This window comes from Rhinolophus sinicus, chromosome 1 (genome assembly GCF_057876585.1).
Source record: "Rhinolophus sinicus isolate RSI-liver-muscle chromosome 1, RSI-T2T, whole genome shotgun sequence".
NCBI lineage: Eukaryota > Metazoa > Chordata > Mammalia > Chiroptera > Rhinolophidae > Rhinolophus > Rhinolophus sinicus.
In genome coordinates this window covers 105,352,742-105,373,051 of record NC_142501.1, presented here as the reverse complement: position 1 = coordinate 105,373,051, position 20,310 = coordinate 105,352,742, and the positions used below count along the sequence as shown (strand labels likewise).

At 39.3% G+C, this 20,310-nt stretch overlaps 1 protein-coding gene across 1 annotated transcript in view; it reads right to left on the bottom strand.

The window, feature by feature from the left end:
* Nucleotides 1–20,310, bottom strand: part of LOC148759160 (ankyrin repeat domain-containing protein 26-like) — a 116,566-nt gene that overhangs the window by 65,976 nt on the left and 30,280 nt on the right. The window contains exons 8-9 of the mRNA XM_088793134.1: nucleotides 19,829–19,948; nucleotides 10,838–10,910 (exon numbers count right to left, since the gene is read on the bottom strand). Of these exons, the coding sequence (XP_088649260.1) occupies nucleotides 10,838–10,910; nucleotides 19,829–19,948 (193 nt within the window). The remainder of the gene's footprint in view (nucleotides 1–10,837; nucleotides 10,911–19,828; nucleotides 19,949–20,310) is intronic.

The following is a 20,310-nucleotide window of genomic DNA, read 5'->3' as shown; positions in this document are numbered from 1 at the left end:
GCCAATGATATATCTGAGAAAGGGTTGATATCAAGAATATATAAGGAAGTCATAAAGCTCGGCACCAAAAGACAAACAATGCAATTACAAAATGAGAAGAGCACTTGAATAGACTTTTCTCCAAAGGGGTCACACAGATAGCCAAGAGACATAAGAAAAGATTCTCAGCGTCACTAATCATTAGAGCAATGCAAATTAAAAGCACAATGAGCTATCACCTCACACCTATCAAAATGGCCATCATCAATAATTCAACAAATAACAAGTGTTGGTGAGGATGTGAAGAAAACGGAGCCCTTGTGCACTGTTGCTGAGACTGTAAATCCGGCCAGCCGCAATGGAAACAATATGTAAGTTCCTCAAAACTTTAAAAATAGAACTACCATGTGGGGAAGCAATCCCACGTTGGGTTTTCCTCCACAGAAATCCAAAACACTCATTTGAGAAGACATATGCATTTCTATGGTCGTTGACACATTATTTACATTAATCCAGATAAGGAAGCAACCGAAGTATCCATCATCTTGTATAAAGAAGAAGTGGTACATAGATACAACAAAATACGACTTGGCTGTAACAAAGAATAAAATCTTACCATTTATGACAACGTGGGTGGACCTAGAGGGTATTTTTCCAAGTGAAATAAGTCAGATAGAGAAACACAAACACCACATGATTTCACTTATTGGTGATACGTAAAAAAAATAAATAAATGTAGAAAAGAGAAACAAACTCATAGATGCAGAGAACTAACTGATCGTGGCATGATTCGAGGAGTGTTGGGGGATGCTTGAAAAGGTAAAAGGATTAAGAAGTACACACTGTCAGTTATAAAACAGTCATGTAGCTGTCAAGGACAGCACACAGAATATAGGAAATGACATTGTAATAACTAAGTATGGTGTCAGGGATTCCACACTAATCGGAGTACCAGTTTACACATTATATAAATGCCTAACCACTATGCTGTACGCCTGAGGCTGACATCATATTGAATGTCAACTGTAACAGAAATGAAACATTTTACATTTATAAAGAAAACTAAAAACTTTCTGAAATTTGACATTTCACCATATGGTTTAAGAATCTCTGCTTCTAAAATTGGTTACTATTTTATGCAAAACATGTACTCTTCAATTAGATGAAGACATTTAAATATATTCATAATGTACTGATTGAGGACATAGTGGAATCCGTTTGTAATACGGGTTTTGAGATAGAGAACTTGAATTCTCAATTTTCAAAATTACCGTTGTTTAAGTCAAAATGATGAACCCAAGATACCTGAAACTAATATAAAATAATATTGAATGTCAGTTGAATATAACTGAAAAAAAAAGAAAAAGAAAAAAGTATAGAGAAGACACTCACGCCTACCAACTATGTGATACCAAAATACAAAGTGTAATAAAATAGAACTATATATTATATGCCACATAGTTTTAAAATTGAAATGTACCAGGAAGATTTCATGACTATTACAATAAGTAAATGAATCCATTACAGATTTCGTGTACGCACGAGTATTCTAAAAGTCCCGCTGATGTAATGTAAAATCACATTAAGATTCCTTACCCTTAACCAAATTGCATATCTCCATCACTGTGGGAAACCTCCCAATAAAATTTTACTATCACTCTATATTTCCCAGCCTCTTCTTTTTTTCATTCCCCATGTTCAATACTTCCTAAAGTGAAGGGGAAAAAAGAAAGAGTGACGTCGTAAAAACGGCAGTGTGAGGTGAGCCTCTTGAAATCTTCCCTGGAATTTACAACAAGTTGAACAACTATAATTTCACAAAGGACTCCCTGCGCAGAAGACCGGCGAGACTAAGGGCCGCACTACTGCAATAGCCTAAAGGTGGACAAATTGCTCGAGCGGTGGAGGAAGGAGGGGAGAAGTGGGCACACGGGGCCGTGTGGGCTCAGGACGCAGACCTAGCTCGGTGCTCCGAGCTCCCTTCATCCCGGAACTAGTGCAGCTGCAGGAGTGGGAAGAACTTGGACTGCTAGGGCTCTGATTATGGCCCACAGGGCTGAGGGGAAAGCATACAACACAGCTGAACCCACTGCTAACGGCAGGGACGTCAGAGCAAAGACTGAGGGAAGAAGGCTGAAAACAGTGGTTTAAGCCCTCACTGCCGAGTAAAGAATGGAAGCCTTAGGCACAGAGACTAGCTGCTTCCTCCCTACCCTCCCAGAGCTCGCCCCGTCCCCACCTGTCCAGTGCTAGAAGCAGAACAGTAGCAGTGTCAGATCAAACGAACAGAATATTTGCAGTTCTGAGAACTGCGGTTGGCAGTCAAGGACTCACAGCCCAAGTACTTCCAGCAAAGGGCAGGGAGCTGTGGAAACAGGACTGGCTGAGGTGGTCGTCACCGCCATTGCTCTGGGCCACCTTTCACAACCCACCCCACCCCTGTCCCCACCTATCTGGGCGGATCCCTGCAGGAGTGAACACAACTGCTGAAATGCACGGGCTCTGAATCTGGTGCAGAAAGAGCTTTGGAACTTCAGAAGTTCCCCACATCCCCCCACGGAGGCAGTGCCTTATGACCCCAGTGAACTGTTCACAGAGGAAACGCCCGCCTTCCAGGGAATCCCACCACTATGTGAGAAGCCGGAATAGTGCAGAGGAAACATAACACTACAGTGTGAGAGACAATAAAAGGCTGCAGTCGGAGAGAAAATAAAACATTATCCCAACACCGACTGGAAAACAAAAGAAAGACCTCTTTCTATCAACCTGTTGCAGAACTCACTCCTGTAGATGTCTAGGAAGACACATAATAAATCATCAATTGCCATGAATAACCAAAGCAACAAGACAGCTCAGAAAGAAAATGAAAAGTCTCCAGAAAATAAACTTAAAGATATGGAAATATGTGACTTAAATGACAGAGAAGTCAAGACTGCAGTTCTTGAAAAACTCAACGAGATGCAAGAAAACACAGACAGGCAGTTTAATGAACTCAGAAACATAATCAAAAGAAATGACGAATGAAAGAGACAGTTTAGGTAGTAGAGTTGACCAGGTGGAGGAAAGAATCAGTGACATCGAAGCTAGAAATCTGGAAATGACAAGGATGGAAGGAGAAAGAGACCTGAGACGTGAGACTACAAGAACTTTGTGACTCCATCAGAAAGAGCAATATAAGAATAATGGGCATACCAGAAGGGGAAGAAAGAGAGAAGGGAACAGAGAATATATTCAAACAAATAGTCGATAAGAACTTCCCAAACTTGTGGAAAGAACTGGATCCTTGAATTCAAGAAACAAATAGAACACCTAGTTACCTCAGTCCCAAAAAGCCTTCTACAAGGCACATTGTATTGAAGCTGTCTACAATCAATGACAAAAAAGAATCCTCAAGGAAGCCAGGAAAAAGAAGACGGTAACCTACAAGTCAGGAGGGAGTGGAACCAAATATGCAAACAATAGACAGAGAGAAATTATGAGACAAGAATAATATATGCAGTAACGGTATCTTTTCGGTATGAAGGAGGAATAAAGACCTTTCCAGACATACAGAAGCTGAGGGAATTTTCTAACACATGACAAGCACTACAAGAAATACCGAAGGAAGGTATTCGACCAGATCAACAGGGACAATTTGTGGCAACCAAAACATAAAAGGGGGGAAAGTAAAGGCCTCAACCGGAATATGCGAATGGAGAAAGTAAGCATGCTGAGAAAATGGAATACTCTAAATATCAAACTTTCTTTCACATAAACTTAATGGTAACCACTCAAAAGGAATTCAGAACTGAAATATATAATGTAATGAAAGAAGAGGAGGGAAAAATCATAGACTACCACCACATAGAAATAAGAGACAACAACAAAAAGGCAAAGAAACAATGGAGACACAGTCTTACCAGAAAAGTAGAGCTAGAATGATAGGAAATCCTCACATATCAATAATCACCCTAAATGTAAATGGACTGAACTCACCAACAGAAAGGCACAGAGCAGCTGATTGGATCAAAAAACTAAACCAAATCATATCTGCCTCCAAGAGGCACATCTCAGCTACAAGGACAAACGTAGACTCAAAGTGAAAGGGTGGAAATTGATACGCCAAGCAAATGCTATCCAGAGAAAATCAGGTGTATCCATACTGATATCAGATGAAACAGACTTCAGGATAAAAAAGGTAACAAGAGACAAAGATGAACATTTCATATTGATAAAGGGGACTATACAACAAGAAGACAAAACAGTCATCGATATTTATGCCCCCAATCAGGGAGCACCGAAATATACCAAGCAACTACTAACAGAACTAAAGGGAGAAATTGACCAAAACACAATTATACTAGGGGACCCAAATCCATCATTGACAGCTATGGATAGATCATCCAAACAGAAAATAAAGAAAGAAATAGCAGCCCTAAATGACACATTACATGAAATAGACATAATTGACATTTATAGAGCACTTTATCCTAAAACATCACACTATACATTTCTTTTCTAGTGTATGGAACATTCTCAAGGATAGATCATCTATTGGGACATAAAACTAGCCTCAGCAAATTTAAGAAGATTGAAATCATACCAAACACATTCTCTGATCACAAGGCTTTGAAATTGGATATCAACTGCAAAAAGGAAGCAGGAAAACCCACAAATACATAGAGACTGAACAACATACTTTTAAAGAACGACCTGGTCAAAGAAGAAATAAGAGGATAGATCAAAGGATACATAGAAGAGTGACATCATAGGAATGGCAGCAGCGAGGTGGTCTCCTTGAGTTCTCCTCCGGAACTTACCACAAATTGAACCCATCAAAGGACTCTGCTCATCACATAGAACAGCTAAGAGACTCGTTCGAGGATTACGTGAAGGTGGTCTCTCCTGCCGAGAGACCAGCATATCCAGCATTTGAGGCAGTAACCTCAGCTGAGACCTCCAGCTGGGCCCTAGGTCAGACAAAGGACCTGATCACAACACCTGGGCCCCTCTGCCCACTCTCCCAATCCTACCCCTGCCTTTCCAGACACTCAAGCTGGCCCCTGAACTGAAGAGTAGTGTCAGATTACAGAGGAGTCATTATACCAATTGCCTTCTCTGACAACAGTGCTATAAAATCAGAAATCAACTACAGGAAAAAAAGCTGGAAGACACACAAATTCATGGAGCCTGAATTAACATGTTACTAAATAATGAATGGGTTAACTATGAGATCAAGGAAGAAACCAAAACATGTCTCGAGACAAACGAAAATCAAAACACGACAAACCAAATCTATGGGATCCAGCGAAAGCAGTCCTAAGACGGAAATTCACAGCATTGCAGGCCTACATAGAGAAACAAAAAAAATCACTAACCAACAGTTTACCTTCACACTTAAGGGATCTGGAAAAAGAACAGCAAAATAACCACAAAGGGAGTATAAGGAGGGAGATAATAAAGGTCAGAGCAGAAATCAATGAAATAGACACCAGAAAACAATAAAAAACATCAATGAAGCCAAGAGTTTGTTTTTGAGAAAATAAACAAAGTCAACAAACCTTTAGCCAGGCTCATCAGAGAGAGAGAGAGAGAGAGAGAGAGAGAGAGAGAACTCAAATTAATAAAATCAGAAATGAAAGAGGAAAAGTGACAACAGACACATAGAAATACAAAACTATTTAAGAAATTACTATAAGCATCTATATGCCAACAAATTAGACAATCTGTTAGAAACGGAAAATTTTCTAGAAGCATACAACCTTCTAAGGCTAACTCAAGAAGAAACGGAAAACCTGAAGAGACTGATTACCACCACAGAAGTTGAGTCAGGAATCAACAAGTTCCCAACAAACAAAAGCTCTGGACCAGATGGCTTTACAGGTGAATTTTACAAAACATGCAAAAAAGAATTATCCCCCATTCTCCTCAAGCTATTCCAAAAAATTCAGAAGGAGGGAAGGCTCCCAAACACTTTTTACGAGGCCACTATCACTCTGATCCCCAAATCAGACAAAGACACTACAAAAAAGAAACAAAAAAACTATAGGCCGATATCTCTAATGAACATAGATGCAAAAACCCTCTACACAGAATTAAGCAATATCACTGAACAGAATTAAGCAATACATTAAAAACATTATACACCATGATCAAGGGGGATTCATTCCTGGCATGCAAGGATGGTTCAACATCTGCAAATCAATTAATGTGATACACCACATTAACAAAATGAAAAATAAAAATCATATGATCATATCGATTAGATGCAGAAAAAGCATTTGACAAAATCCAGCAGTCATTTACAATAAAAACGTTTAAGAAAATGGGAATAGAGAGACCAGATCTCAGCATAATAAAGGCCATATATGATAAGCCCACAGCTAACATCACACTCAATGGGGAAAAGCTAAAACATTCCCCTTAAGATCAGGAACAAGGCAAGGTTGCCCACTTTCTCCACTTCTATTCAACATAGTGCTGGAAGTTCTAGCCACAGCAATCAGACAAGAAAAAGAAATAAAAGGCATCCAAATTGGTAAGGAGGAAGTAAAATTGTCATTATATGCAGATGACATGATACAATATATAGAGAACCCTAAAGAATCCACCAGAAAACTATTAGAACTGATAAACGAATTTAGTAAAGCAGCAGGATACAAAATTAATATTCAGAAATCAGTTGCGTGTGTATATACCAATAATAAAATATCAGGAGGAGAAATTAAGAAAAGAATCCCATTTACAATTGCTTCAAAGACTATAAAATACCTGGGAATAAATTTAACGAAAGAAGTAAAAGATCTGTACTCAGGAAATTATAAGACACCGAAGAAAGAAATGAAAGAGGATACAAATAGATGGAAGCACATACCATGCTCATGGATAGGAAGAATTAATAGAGTTAAAATGTCCATACTGCCTAAGGCAATATACGGATTCAATGCGATTTCTATCAAATTACCAAGGATGGTTTCCACAGGAATGGAGCATATAATCCTAAAATTTATATGGCACCACAAAAGATCCCGGATAGCCTCGGCAATCTTGAGAAATAAAAACAAAGTGGGAGGTATTACGATACCTGACATCAAATTATACTACAAGGCTACAGTAATCGAAACAGCGTGGTTCTGGTGTAAAAACAGACACATTGATCAATGGAACACAATAGAGAGCCCAGCAATAAATCCATGCCTATATGGCCATTCAATCTACGGCAATGGAAGCAAGAATTTACGGTGGGGTAAAGACAGTCTATTCGATAAATGGTGTTGGCGAAACCTGGACAGGCACGTGCAAAAAAATGAAGCTTGACCACTTCCTTACACCATATACAAGAATAAATTCAAAACGCATTAAAGACATAAGTGTAAGATCTGAAACCATAAAATTCCTAGAGGAAAACATAGGAAGAAACTTTACAGACGTTACCTGGAGTAAGATTTTTACTGATATATCCCCTCGGGCAAGGGAAGTAAGAGAAAAAATAAACATGTGGGATCACATCAAACTAAAAAGTTTTTTTCACAGCAAAGGAAACCATCACTAAAACAAAAAGGGATCCTACTGAATGGAGAAGATATTTGCCAATGACATATCCCATAGGGGTTAATATCTCAAATTTATAAAAAACTCTCTCAACTCAACTCCAAAAAAACAAACAACCCAATTAAAACATGGTCAGAGCACATGAAAAGTCATTTTTCTAAAAAGGACATAAGATGGGAAACAGACATATGAAAAAATGCTCCACTTCACCAATCATTAGAGAAATGCAAATAAAAACTGCAATGAGATACCACCTCACCCAAGTCAAAATGGCCGTCATCAACAAATCAACAAAGAACAAGTGCTGGCGCGGACGTGGAGAATAGGGAACCCTCGTGCTTTGTTGGTGGGATTGCAGATTGGTGCGGCCACTATGGAAAACAGTACGGAGGTATCTCAAAAATCTGAGAATGGAACTACCATATGATCCAGCAATTCCACTCCTAGGTATCTACCCGGAGAAATCTAAAACTCTAATTCAAAAAAATTTATACACCCTTATGTTTACTGCAGCACTATACACTATAACCAAGACATGGAAACAACCGAAACGCCCATCGGTAGACGACTGGATTAAGAAACTGTGGTACAGTTATACAATGGAGTAGTATACAGCCATAAAGAAGAATGAAATCTTACCATGCGACAATATGGATGGACCCAGAGAACATTATGTTAAGTGAAATAAGTCAGACAGAGAAAGACAAATACCATATGATCTCACTTATATGTGGAATCTAAAGAAAAGAATAAATGAATGAACTAATCAGAAACAGTCTCAAACACATAGAGGAAAAACTGAGGGTTGCTAGATGGGGGGTGGGGATAAGGGGGAAAGTGAGGGGATTAGAATGCACAGTTGGTAACCACAAGAGTGCCACGGGGATACGAGAGTCAATTTGGGGAATGAAATCAATAATTTCGGCCAATCGAATGCAACAATGTGTTAAAAAGATTAGTCATCATGACCAAGCAGATTCATCCCAGGTGCACAACGATGGTTAAACGTTCGGAAATCCATCAATGTGATTCATCCCGTAAACAAAATAAAGGACAAAAATCACATGATTATATCAATTGATGCAGAAAAAGCGTTTGACAAGCTGCAACATCCATTTGTGATTAGAACACTTAATAAATAGGTATAGAGGGACACTACCTTAACATAATACAGGCTATATATGACAAACCCTCAGCTAATCTCATAATTAATGGTGAAAAACTGAAGCCCTTTTCTCTACGTTCAGGAACACAACAGAGCTGTACCCTATCACCTCTGCTTTTCAACAGTGTTGGAAGTCCTCGCCAGAGCGATCAGGCAAGACAAATAAATAAAAGGCATCCAAATTGGGAAAGAAGAAGTTAAATTGTCAATCTTTGCAGATGTAGATATAGAAAAGCCTAAAACTCCACCAAAAAGCTATTAAAAACAATCAACGAATACAGTAAATAAAGTTGCCGGCTACAAAATCAACGTACAAAAGTCCATTGCATTCCTATATACTAACAATGAAACCTCAGAAAAAGAAAGGAAAAGAACCAATTCCTTTTGCAATTGCAACAAAAGGAATCAAATACCTAGGAATAAACTTAACCAAGGAAGTGAAAGACCTACATGCTGAAAACTATAAGACATTTTTAAAAGAAATTGAAGAAGACACAAAGAAATGGAAAGACATTCCATGCTCATGGATTGGAACAATCTACATAATTAAAAATGGCCGTATTACCAAAGCAATATACAGATTTAATGCAATCTCCATCAAAATCCCAATACCACCTTTTAAAGAAATAGAACAAAAAATCATCAGATTTGTATGGAACCACAAAAGACATAAATGGCCAAAGGAATCCTAAGCAAAAAGACCAACGCCGGAGGTATCACACTCCCTGACTTGAGCTCGTACTACAGGGCAACAATAATCAAAACGGCATGGTATGGGCAGAAAAACAGACACATAGACCAATGGAATAGAATTGAGATCCCAGAAATAAACCCACATAAACATGGACAGATAATTTTTGACAAAGAAGCAAAAAAGCATACAATGGAGAAAAGACAGCCCCTTCAACAAATGGTGCTGGTAGAATTGGAAAACCACGTGCAAAAGAATGAAACGGGGCTGCTATCTGTCACCATGTGCCACAATTAACTCAAAATGGATCAAAGACTTAAGCATAAAACCTGAAATAATACACTGCATAGAAGAAAACATAGTTACTAAACTTGTGGACCTTGGGTCCAAAGAGCATTTTATGAATTTGACTCCATAGGCAAGGGAAGTAAAAGCTAAAATAAACAAATGGGACTATATCAAACTTAAAAGCTTCTGAACAGCAAAAGAAACCATCGACAAAATAAAGAGGCAACCAACTGAATGGGAGAAGATTTTTGCCAACAGTACCTCTGATAAGGGGCTAATATCCAAAATATACAAAGAACTCATGCAACTCAACAACAAAAAAACAAACAACCCAATTGAAAAATGGGTAGAGGACCTGAAGAGACATTTCGCCCAAGAGGACATACAAATCGCAAATAGACATATGAAAAAAATGCTCAACATTACTAATCATCAGAGAAATGCAAATAAAAACCACAATGAGATATCACCTCACCTAGTTTGAATGGTTATGTTCAACAAGACAAATAGTAACAAGTGTTGGAGAGGCTGTGGAGAAAAAGGAACCCTCATACACTGTTGGTGGGAATGCAGACTGGTGCAGCCGCTATGGAGGGCAGTGTGGAGGTTCCGCAAAAAGTTACGAATAGAATTACCATATGGCCCAGCAATCCCTCTCCTGGGTATCTACGCCAAAAATCTGCAAGCATTTATCCATAAAGACAAGTGTGCTCCAATGTTCATTGCAGCTTTACTTATGGTGGCCAAGACATGGAAACAACCAAAATGTCCTTCGATAGATGAATGGATAAAGAAGTTGTGGTACATATAAATAATGGAATGCTATTGGGTGGTAAGAAAAGATGAAATAGGACCATTGGTAAATGGGGTTTAATATGTGGTGATGGAAAGAGAACTGACTCTGGCTGGTGAACACACAATGTGAGATATAGATAATGTATTACAGAATTGTACATCTGAAATCCATGTAACATTACTAACAATTGCGCCCCAATAAATTTTAATTTAAAGGAAAAAAAAAAACAACCCTCGAATGGTGATATTTTATAAAATGGTTCACAGTGACAAATTTTCCATTACAAACATAAAACAATGATAGTTGGAACACTACTAAATTTTACAAGTAAGTGCTACAAAAACTAAATTCAGAGTAAAAAAGTTAATTTCACAAAGGAGCACTTTACCTTGGTATCAACATCGACGAGCCGTCCCGCTGATACAGACCAGGAATCATTCTTGCAAGTTTCGCGGGAAACACTTTAGGGTCAAGACACACAACAAAAACAAGTGAGTTCATTTCTTGACAAAAGCAACAACAACAAAGGGCGTAAAAGGTCAGCTATCTGCATATGAAATGAAGTTTCTTGATATGATTAAAATTTGTATGATGTGCTAGAAAAGCTATTAGTTACCTATTTCTGCCTCCACCACTCCCAACTCATGCAATATTTAATGAAGATACACTCTAAGTTTCTGTAACAAAGAATGACAGCCAATATGTTGGCAACACCTGAGAGTATGTTGTTTTCACCAAAAGTCCTGAAGGCTGAATTGAAACGCAACTAATAGCTGACATAACTGGAACCTGAACTGGGACAAAAGCGAGGACCTAAATCAAGGTAGAAAGATACACTGACCCTTCTCCATGGTCTGTCCCTGGTTCAAAGATTAATCTGCGTCAGTCAAAAATGGCAGTCTTGCTTTAACGTAGAAAGCAGTTATTAAATCGCGCCATTCCTTCCTTTCACCCTGAAACACTACAGTCAGTTCCCTGAAATGTGTGAAATGTTTGCAAGTCACACGTACAAAAGTCAAAGAACAAATATGTATGTTCTTAGCCTCCCCACTCCCAGACCACTTGTCCTCACAGCTTCCTGGCAATCTCCAACCTCCAAAACTTCAGCCTACGAAAGCACAGACTCCTGAAACAAGGATGGGCTCAAATGACCCACAGTAGGAGTTCTCCATTTCCCTGTTCCTGGAAAATAAGCTAAATGGAGCCTCGGTCATCCAGTCCTAACACAGGCATGTTACCACCGACCCAACTCCATTACTGTTTTCACAATCAGTCCTATCTCTGCCCAACCCTCCATATCCATGGGAAGGACATTAGCACATTGGGAAAAGAGGTGGAGGTGACGAGACACCTGCCTTGGGCGAGTGATCTATGTAGTTCAGCAATCTCCAGTGCCTTAGCACTCGAGGGACATAAGCCCCCTAAGTAAGCTGGGGTGCAGGTGGATGATTCCACATTCTTACTTGCTATTAAGAGAATGTTTCCAAGGGCTCAAATTAGTATAATGTGTTTTGATACAAAACTTACATTTTGCTACTTTTCCAATTTAGCAAACAAAAGCAGCAAGATTTTCAGGACGCTCTTGCACCCCTTACTTTAATCTGCTTTTTTAGACAATTAACAACATCCTGTGTCCTTCCTTCTTGTAATTTCTCTTTACCTTGTCATACCCTACTATTCTGATCTCTTTTCCCTTATCTGATCTCTAATCTCTGCTCTAAAAGCCTTATTCCTATCCCAACCTGTGTTCCTCTTGAAACTTGGATTCAACTGCTAATTCCATTCTTATCTTCTTCCACTGCAGTCACTAGACCTTTCCATTATTAAAACACTCACCCAAATGATGATAAAGAAGGAAGTGTACTGGGCTTAGACACCTACACTTAATCTCATTTCATCACTCACTGTACTCAAATAAGTCACATAATCTCTTTGAGTTCAAACTCATGTGATCAACCACTTGACCAAAACATTAACGGCAGCATGAAGTACTAGGGGGTGTTTGAATAATTAATTGCTAACATCCCTTCAACACCTGGAATTCTATGGACTTTTGATTCTGTCTAGAAAAATGGAGAACACTTAGCTGGCAGAAGTGGAAAAAAGTAACAGAACAGCAAAAAAAAAAAAAAAACCCCGAGAAAAGCAGAGACACAGGTAAAAAATCAAGAAAAGTCATGGAAGAAGGAAGAAAGACTCTGGAAAAAAGGAAAGAACTTCCAAGAACAAGGGAAAGGTATCAGCCAGAAGAGAAACACAGGCTGGGGAGTGAGTAAGTAGAGAAATCAATTGGAAATATCATCTCAATTTGTGCTGCAGTAACACAACATGATCTATACACACATGTTCTTCACTTACAGAACAACGATTCGTCCCAAGAAGGCTACATCGCATTATACCTGAAAACACTTGCCTGATTGGGTCTTGCTTATGCACAACCTGTGGTTCTGTGGCCACAGCGAACTGAGATCTGCCTTAAACACTGATGGTGAAAACAAGGTTCTCGAGACTGCTGCAATTGTGGAGTACATTAACACAAGAGCTTGCGCTCACTGGGCTTGGGAGGACACTTCTCAATCAGTGTTAACACGTCACTAAACGGGACTCTCTGAGTCCACCTGACTTGCACCTGTACCTTGAATCCAGACCTGTCCAGACACTTCTCAGTACAGGCTGAGGGACAAGAGAAGGGACTTGGGAAGCCAAGCAGGCCGAAGGTCACATCACGGGTCAGCCACTTGTAACTATGGTACAGGGGTCAACTAATCCACCTCCCGGAACACACACGTCTAATGAATAAAAACCAGGCCGAACAGCACAGCTCCTTTGCGAAGTTACTGTGCCGACGACCTGAGAGAACCAACGTTAGGCACATAGTACAGGGCCTAATCCAGAGCAGAACACTCATTAAAGCTTACTGGCTTCTCTCTGCAGTCTCTTAGTTAACATGCAATTTTAGAAATCCATAAAATCCTACCTCCTCGCATTGTTGCATGTAGAACACTCATCCACTGTTAAAGAAAAAATTCAAATAAAGTGTAAATACACAACAGAAAAACACAGAATTTTGAAAGCGTCAGATTGAAGTGATGTAAAAACATTTCTTTGGGACAACCCCTGAAGGCTATAGTAGAATGAATAGTAATGATACTATTGGTCGGCAATTAATACATGCAGATCCTTTACATTTCTCCTATTTATATGTGTGTATATATATTCATATTTATATGTTCATACATATATACACACACATATATATGTATATGTATGTCCTTATGTATGTTTGTCTGTATTATATATTTATATCAAATGAAAGAAAAATAAACGGGATGTGCAAAAATTTGATAGCTACAAGTCAAGTGCTACTTACAATGATTGTAATCCTAACCAGACCCATCAGAATGAACGAAAATGGTATCAGTAGTAAAATTAGTATCATAAGCTAACAAGGTGAAATTTAAATAGCATGATGTTTCTGGACTTCCGTCATGAAGAGCAGTTTGAACCCTTTTTTGCTCTTACACAGTACCACTGGTGCCGCTCTTTGGTCAAGGGTGTTCAGCTTAGGATGAAACACCCTGTTATTAGCAGCTTAGTCAAGAGGAGTCTATTTTGCAGCACGGCAAAACATGGAAACAGACTCTTTCCGGCCATCTCTCCAATGTAGGGCAAGTATGAAAGACTTTGTGATTCCAGTTTTATCAAGTACAACCCCTGAGACTGTTTCCCTCATTGCTTGAGAGTCTATCCGGACTCACCTCATAGAGCAGGAAGGTCCAAAGAGTCATTGCTGTATAGCAGCGTGTGATGCCATTTTTCTCATCCCTCACCATAGTGGCAAATGCGTATAGAAATCATGGTTTTTTACCTTGTAAGTCATATATCATCAGATCCTAAGCCAATGAATAACAGCAAACAAACAAAACCCCCCCAAAACAAATAACTATCACTTGTAGTATAATAATGTACACTGATTACAGAGTTCCTTTGGTTTCTAAATTTCTTCATTTCTTCTAAAACTAAAAACATAGCTCTCGTATGAAAAGGCAGTGGTTAACAGAGTAAGTGAAAATGAAACAAAAAATTATATCCAACATGTAGGATGAGTTACCCATGGATATACCAAGAAACTCAACATTCAGAGAAAAAAACGTGCTTCCCTATTGACCTGCTGCTCTTCGCTCTCCATCTGATAATGTCCTAGTCACTCTTCTCATGTCCCATTGAAATGCTAGTGCACAATCTGGAAACCTAGGAATCATCTGACTTTCTCTCTCTCCACTATCTTTTTACATTCAATCATCACTAAATCGTATTAACCATAACACTCTCCAGGCTCTGCTTTGTTTTGCCACAGCCACTGCCCTAGTCAAACAGGGGCTCTGAGCAGATGGCTTTCACAGGGGGGGAAAAAATGAAACACCACCTAGTGTTATGGTTACTTCCTAAATGAATAGGATTTATTGTCAGCAAAACAAATGAGAAAGATATAAGCCAGCAAACACCAACATGTTAAATGGAATAAATTAACCTTCCTGACTTTTTTTCTCTCAAAATGGATGGCTGAAAACATCATAGCGCACTGATACTAGTTCAAGGAAGTAAAAGCCTCCTTTGTCTGCCAGTTATTTGTAGGCGCTTTTCTACAAACTAGCCTCTATGTGAGGGGGCCAGCAAACTTCATCCTGCCGTCAGCTTTTGTAGATAAAGCTTTACTGTAGCACAGTCTTGCCCATTCAGTTGGCCCACGACTGCTTTCACACCATAATGGCAGACGTGAGTAGGTATGACGGAGACCACATGGCCTAAAATCAGGCCCTTTACAGAATAGGCTTGCTGGTCCCTGCTTTATACCACAACCAGAGTGTCCGAATGCCATCTCATCTTTTTCCTAGTCTGCTCTAAACTCTCCCATGATCCCTGCAGTAACCACTGCTGAGTCCCTGCCCACTTGCCATTTCTTCGTCTTCATTCTCACTGGAGAACCACAATGCTCTGTGGATATTTCCTGTCCCAATACACAAAGAGCATGGCCTCTCTCCAGCTCCACAGAGAAAAGTGATGATACTAAGCTAATCAGTGACTGCTTTACCACTAACTGGTGTGGGTACCAGCATGTGCCAGACCCCAGCCTGTAAATGTCACGTGGGTCTACTGGCAGCCTCTCAGTTTTCTTTCTATTAAAAGAATCACACAGCTGGACATCACTGTTTATCATGGCTTGTGGCAAATCAAAACCACAGTGCAATACCTCCTCATGACTGTCAGATGGCTATCATCAAAATGGTCCCATATAACAAATGGTGGCGAGGAAGTGGAGGAAAGGGAAAACCGAGCCTGCACTGTTTTTGGATTTGTAAATTGTTATAGCCACTGTGGGAAACAGTAAGGAGATGCCTCAAAAAGTTAGAAATAGAACTGCCATGAGATCTTGCAATTCTACATCTGGGTATTTGTCCAAAGAAAACCAAAACACTAAGTTGAAAAGATATCTCCACCTCTATGCTCATTGCAGCAGTATATATAGTAGCCAGGATATGGAAGCAACATAGGTGTCCTTCAATAGATGACTGGATGAAGAGGATTTGATATGTGTGTCTGTGGGAGGTGTGTGTGTGTGTGTGTGTGTGTGTGTGTGTGTGTGTATACAGTAATACTATGACTGATATTAGAATAATTAACTCATCCATAATATAACTGATATAATAATAACTCATCCATAAAAGATGAAATCTTGCCCTTTGTAACAATATGGACGTTCCTAGAGGTATTATGTGAAGTGAAAGAAGACAGAGAAAGACAAATACCTTATGATCTCATTTACATGTGGAACCTAAAAAAGCAAAACAAACAAAACAGAAACAGACCGATAGCTAGAAAAAGCACCTTGACTGTTCCCAGATGAGAGGGAGTTGAAGAGATGAATGAAAAGGAAAGTGAATGAGAAGTACAAACTCCAGTGATGAAATATCTAAGCCACAGGGATGCAGTTAACGGCACAGGGAACATGTCAAAAATATCGCAGTCACTTTGAAGGGTGATAGATGCTTACTAGACATACTGTGGTGATCACGTCACGAGTTATAGCAATGTCAAATCACTATGTTCTACACCTGAACTGATATAATATCGTATGCCAACTATATTTTCATAAAACATAAAAGGAAAATAGAAACCCCTGCAGAAACGCAGTCCTCAGTCTTTGGATATCGTCATGTGAGAATATGATGCTTGGAGCCGTTGCTAATTAACCAGCCAGCAAATGGGACCTAAACAAAACACTGACGACCTCACAACTGAAACAGGGAGAACAACAGGGATCCTGATGGCATCACAGACCCACCAAAACCATCCTGGTTCCTCCTGTGGTAACCACTGTTAATTAGGTCACCTATTACCTGCGGCTAAAACATTCTAACTGATATACTTCCCAAGGCCTACAGGATAAGAGCAACTCCTTTGTCTAGAACTAAAGACTTTCCTAAGCTTGCCTTACCTAGGTATTCACCACCTTCTCAACCATTCCCACAGCACGCTTTTCATACCATCAAAACTGAACTGCTCGTAAATCTGCAAAGGTCACTGTGTGTCTTAGCCTATGTCTGCAGTTCCTTCTGCCAAACCTGTGATCTTGATTATTCTTCCCTTGCCCAACACGGTCCTTCTGCTCTTTATCTGGCCAACTGCCACTCACGCTGCACACTTCCCTAAAATCCTACCCAGATTTTTACAACCGAAATCGTCAGCATGGACATCGAGTGTCTGGCCCACAAGGTGTGACAATTACGTTCACGAACTCACCCTAGAAAAAGTGCTGCATACCTCACTGCTGAGTATCACTATGGCCACCTTCGAAGGACACCCCTGGGGAAGCTGTGCACTGACGCCAGCACCTAGTCTACTCTGCGAAGCAATTTTGGAACTCTTTTTCTGGAATGGCCATCAGAGCTGTTGTCGTGTTACTCTTGATGTCCTGAATGTCTTCAAAATGTCTTTCTTTCCATATTTCCTTTATCTTCGGGTAAAGAAAGAAGTCATTGGGGGCCAGATCAGATGAGTAGGGTGGGTGTGTCAATACAGTTATTTGTTTACTGGCTAAAAACTCTCTCACAGACGGTACCGTGTGAGCTGATGCGTTGCCGTCATGCAACAGCCATGAATAGTGGGCCGAATGTTGAGGTTGTTTTCTTCTAACATTTTCATGCAGTCTTTTCAGAACTTCCCAAAACTAAACATTGTTATCTGTTTGTCCAGTTGGTACAAATTTATCATGAATAATCCCTCTGATATCAAAACAGGTTAGTAAAATTGTTTTGACTCTTGATTTGGACTGACAGAACTTTTTTGGTCGTGGAGAATTGGCTGACTTCCATTGTGCACTTTGATGCTTTGTTTCAGAATCATAATGGTACACCCATGTTTCATCACCAGCGAAAACACGGCTCAAAACATTGTCTTGACTATCCAAAAGGTCTTGGCAACCTTTGACTCTCCTTTGCTTTTGTTCATCAGTGAGCTCCTTTGGAGCCATTTTTGCACACACCTTTCTCATGCCAAGATTTTCAGTTAAAATTTTCCTGTTTCTCTATCGATGTGTACTTGGTCTGCTATGCTTCTCACAGTCAGCCGATGCATTTGACTCACAATTCGATGAACTTTTGCAATGTTTTCCTCAGTTCTGGTCGTTATTGGCCACCCTGACGTCTCTTCATCAGTGACGCAATCTTTCCCCTCAGAAAAACGTTTAATCCATTTGTACATGGCCGTTTTCTTCACGACATTATCCCCATGAACCTGGACTCACATGTTTCTGATTTGACTTCCACTCTTGCCAAGATTAACAAGAAATTTAATGTTTGATCATAGCTCTAATTCAAGCTCAGACAGCCTCGCAATGGCACACAAAAACATGCAACAACAATAATGAGCGCCACTCAGCAAGACACTGCCACACGTCAACACGAACACAGCTCTGAGACACTGATATACCAAGGTTATGAAACCTTACTGAGCTGTTTGTACAGTGCTGCTAATAATGTAAGTGCACGCTGGCGAGTTCTCGAACTTAATTGTCAGATCTCATACTACACACCCAATGAAAAACAATAATGATAATGATAAGCTCTCAGTGGGCTCTGGCACCTAGTAAGCACTGTGTAACGTATAGTAAATAATAGCAATGACAACGATAAGAACAAGCTCTTGGAAGGTAGGGACTGTGGTTTTAAAACGCTTGTCTTCTGCAACATCAAAATAATACTTAGTACCTAAAAGACACCTGATGCTTACATAGCAAACGGCTGCAGAGGCAAATAAATAAATGAATGAAAAGATTGCCCTTGAAAATTCTGTTTTAAGAAACCCCAGAAATAAACCAGGGACAGCTCTAAAGTATTAGGGGCACATTAAAGATCAAATTCCGTCTCATCTCTGTGTTTCCTATAACTTGCAAAACCACCGACACAAGTGCTTTGATAGAGGTCTACTATGTTTAAGGGGTCCTCGGGCATTTCATGTTGTACAATGCACAAGGTGCCACATCCAGTGAGTAGAATAGCGTTTTTGTCATTGTGAAACTTTTCTGTACTTTTATTATCATCTTTCGAGTCCTAAGTTGGGCTATGGGAACATTTATTGTGATTATCTTTTGACTAATGGCTACAGAGCATCTTGTTCTAGAGAAATTACACTGTCATGACAACTATCCAACGAACAGAAGAAAACAGCTTCTTCTAATGAGGTCAACATGTCTCACTCTGTTTTGACTTATGAGGAAAAAAGGTGATACTAGTGAGAACTTGTTGGCATAGCCACATGGAAAATAACCCATGATTCTCAGCAAGGCACAGCTTTACTGACTTGCATCAGGAGATACCTTTCAAAAACAGTCTCACTGCGATTCCTTCACACTGGCTAAGTTTTGCAGTTCTTACTGTTTGCCATTTGTTTATGGGACTAGGAAGGTATTGTTGAGTTCCTAGTTTTAGTTACATTATGGTGAGACAAACCACAATGTAATCACAAGAATTCATTCACTACCTGTAAGCCATTTGATGTAAAATTTAAACAAAGGTCCATTTTTAGAACAAGTCCAACTTGTTGCAAGGTGATTATAGAAGAAACATACAACATACTGATTTAAAAATCATTTTTCGTATTTACACAAATATCATATGGGATTGTAGGGGTCATGACTAGATAAATGACTTTCTTTTCACACAATACGCTCTCAGATTTTAAATACCGACAATTCACTTTTATAATAATTCTGAATACTAGACTATTAAGAAAGACATTAACTAAGAAAGAAAAAATATACATGCAATATACACATTTTGCTTTAACAGCTCTTTCAATAGCAAAACTTTCTTAGTCTTACTGTATGTCTGGTAGGACCACAAAGTATACTTCACTATTAGGAGTCTTACCTCGACTGTTATTGTCAGAAGACTTTTTCCATCTCCTCTCTTTTTCACAATCAGAAATTAGTTTGGCGTCGCTATGTGTAAAAGAGGTGATAATATTACTGTGGTATAACTGACAGGAACACATTTATCAAAACATGGAATTCTTAGAGTATTTCAGGTAATGTCTGAGCTAATATAAAAACTTGAATTATCCCATACGCTTCAATTTTGTAAGTTCTACAGACAAACAAAGAAAAAACAACTCATAGACACAGACAACAGTTCAGTGGCTGTCAGAGAGTAAGTGGAAGAGGGGATAGATAGTAGAAAAGGGTAAAGGGGGTCAAATACATGGTGACAGAAGGAGAACTGACTCTGGGTGGTCAACACACAATGTGATATACAGACAATATATTAAAGAATTGGACATTTGAAACCTATGTAATTTTACTAA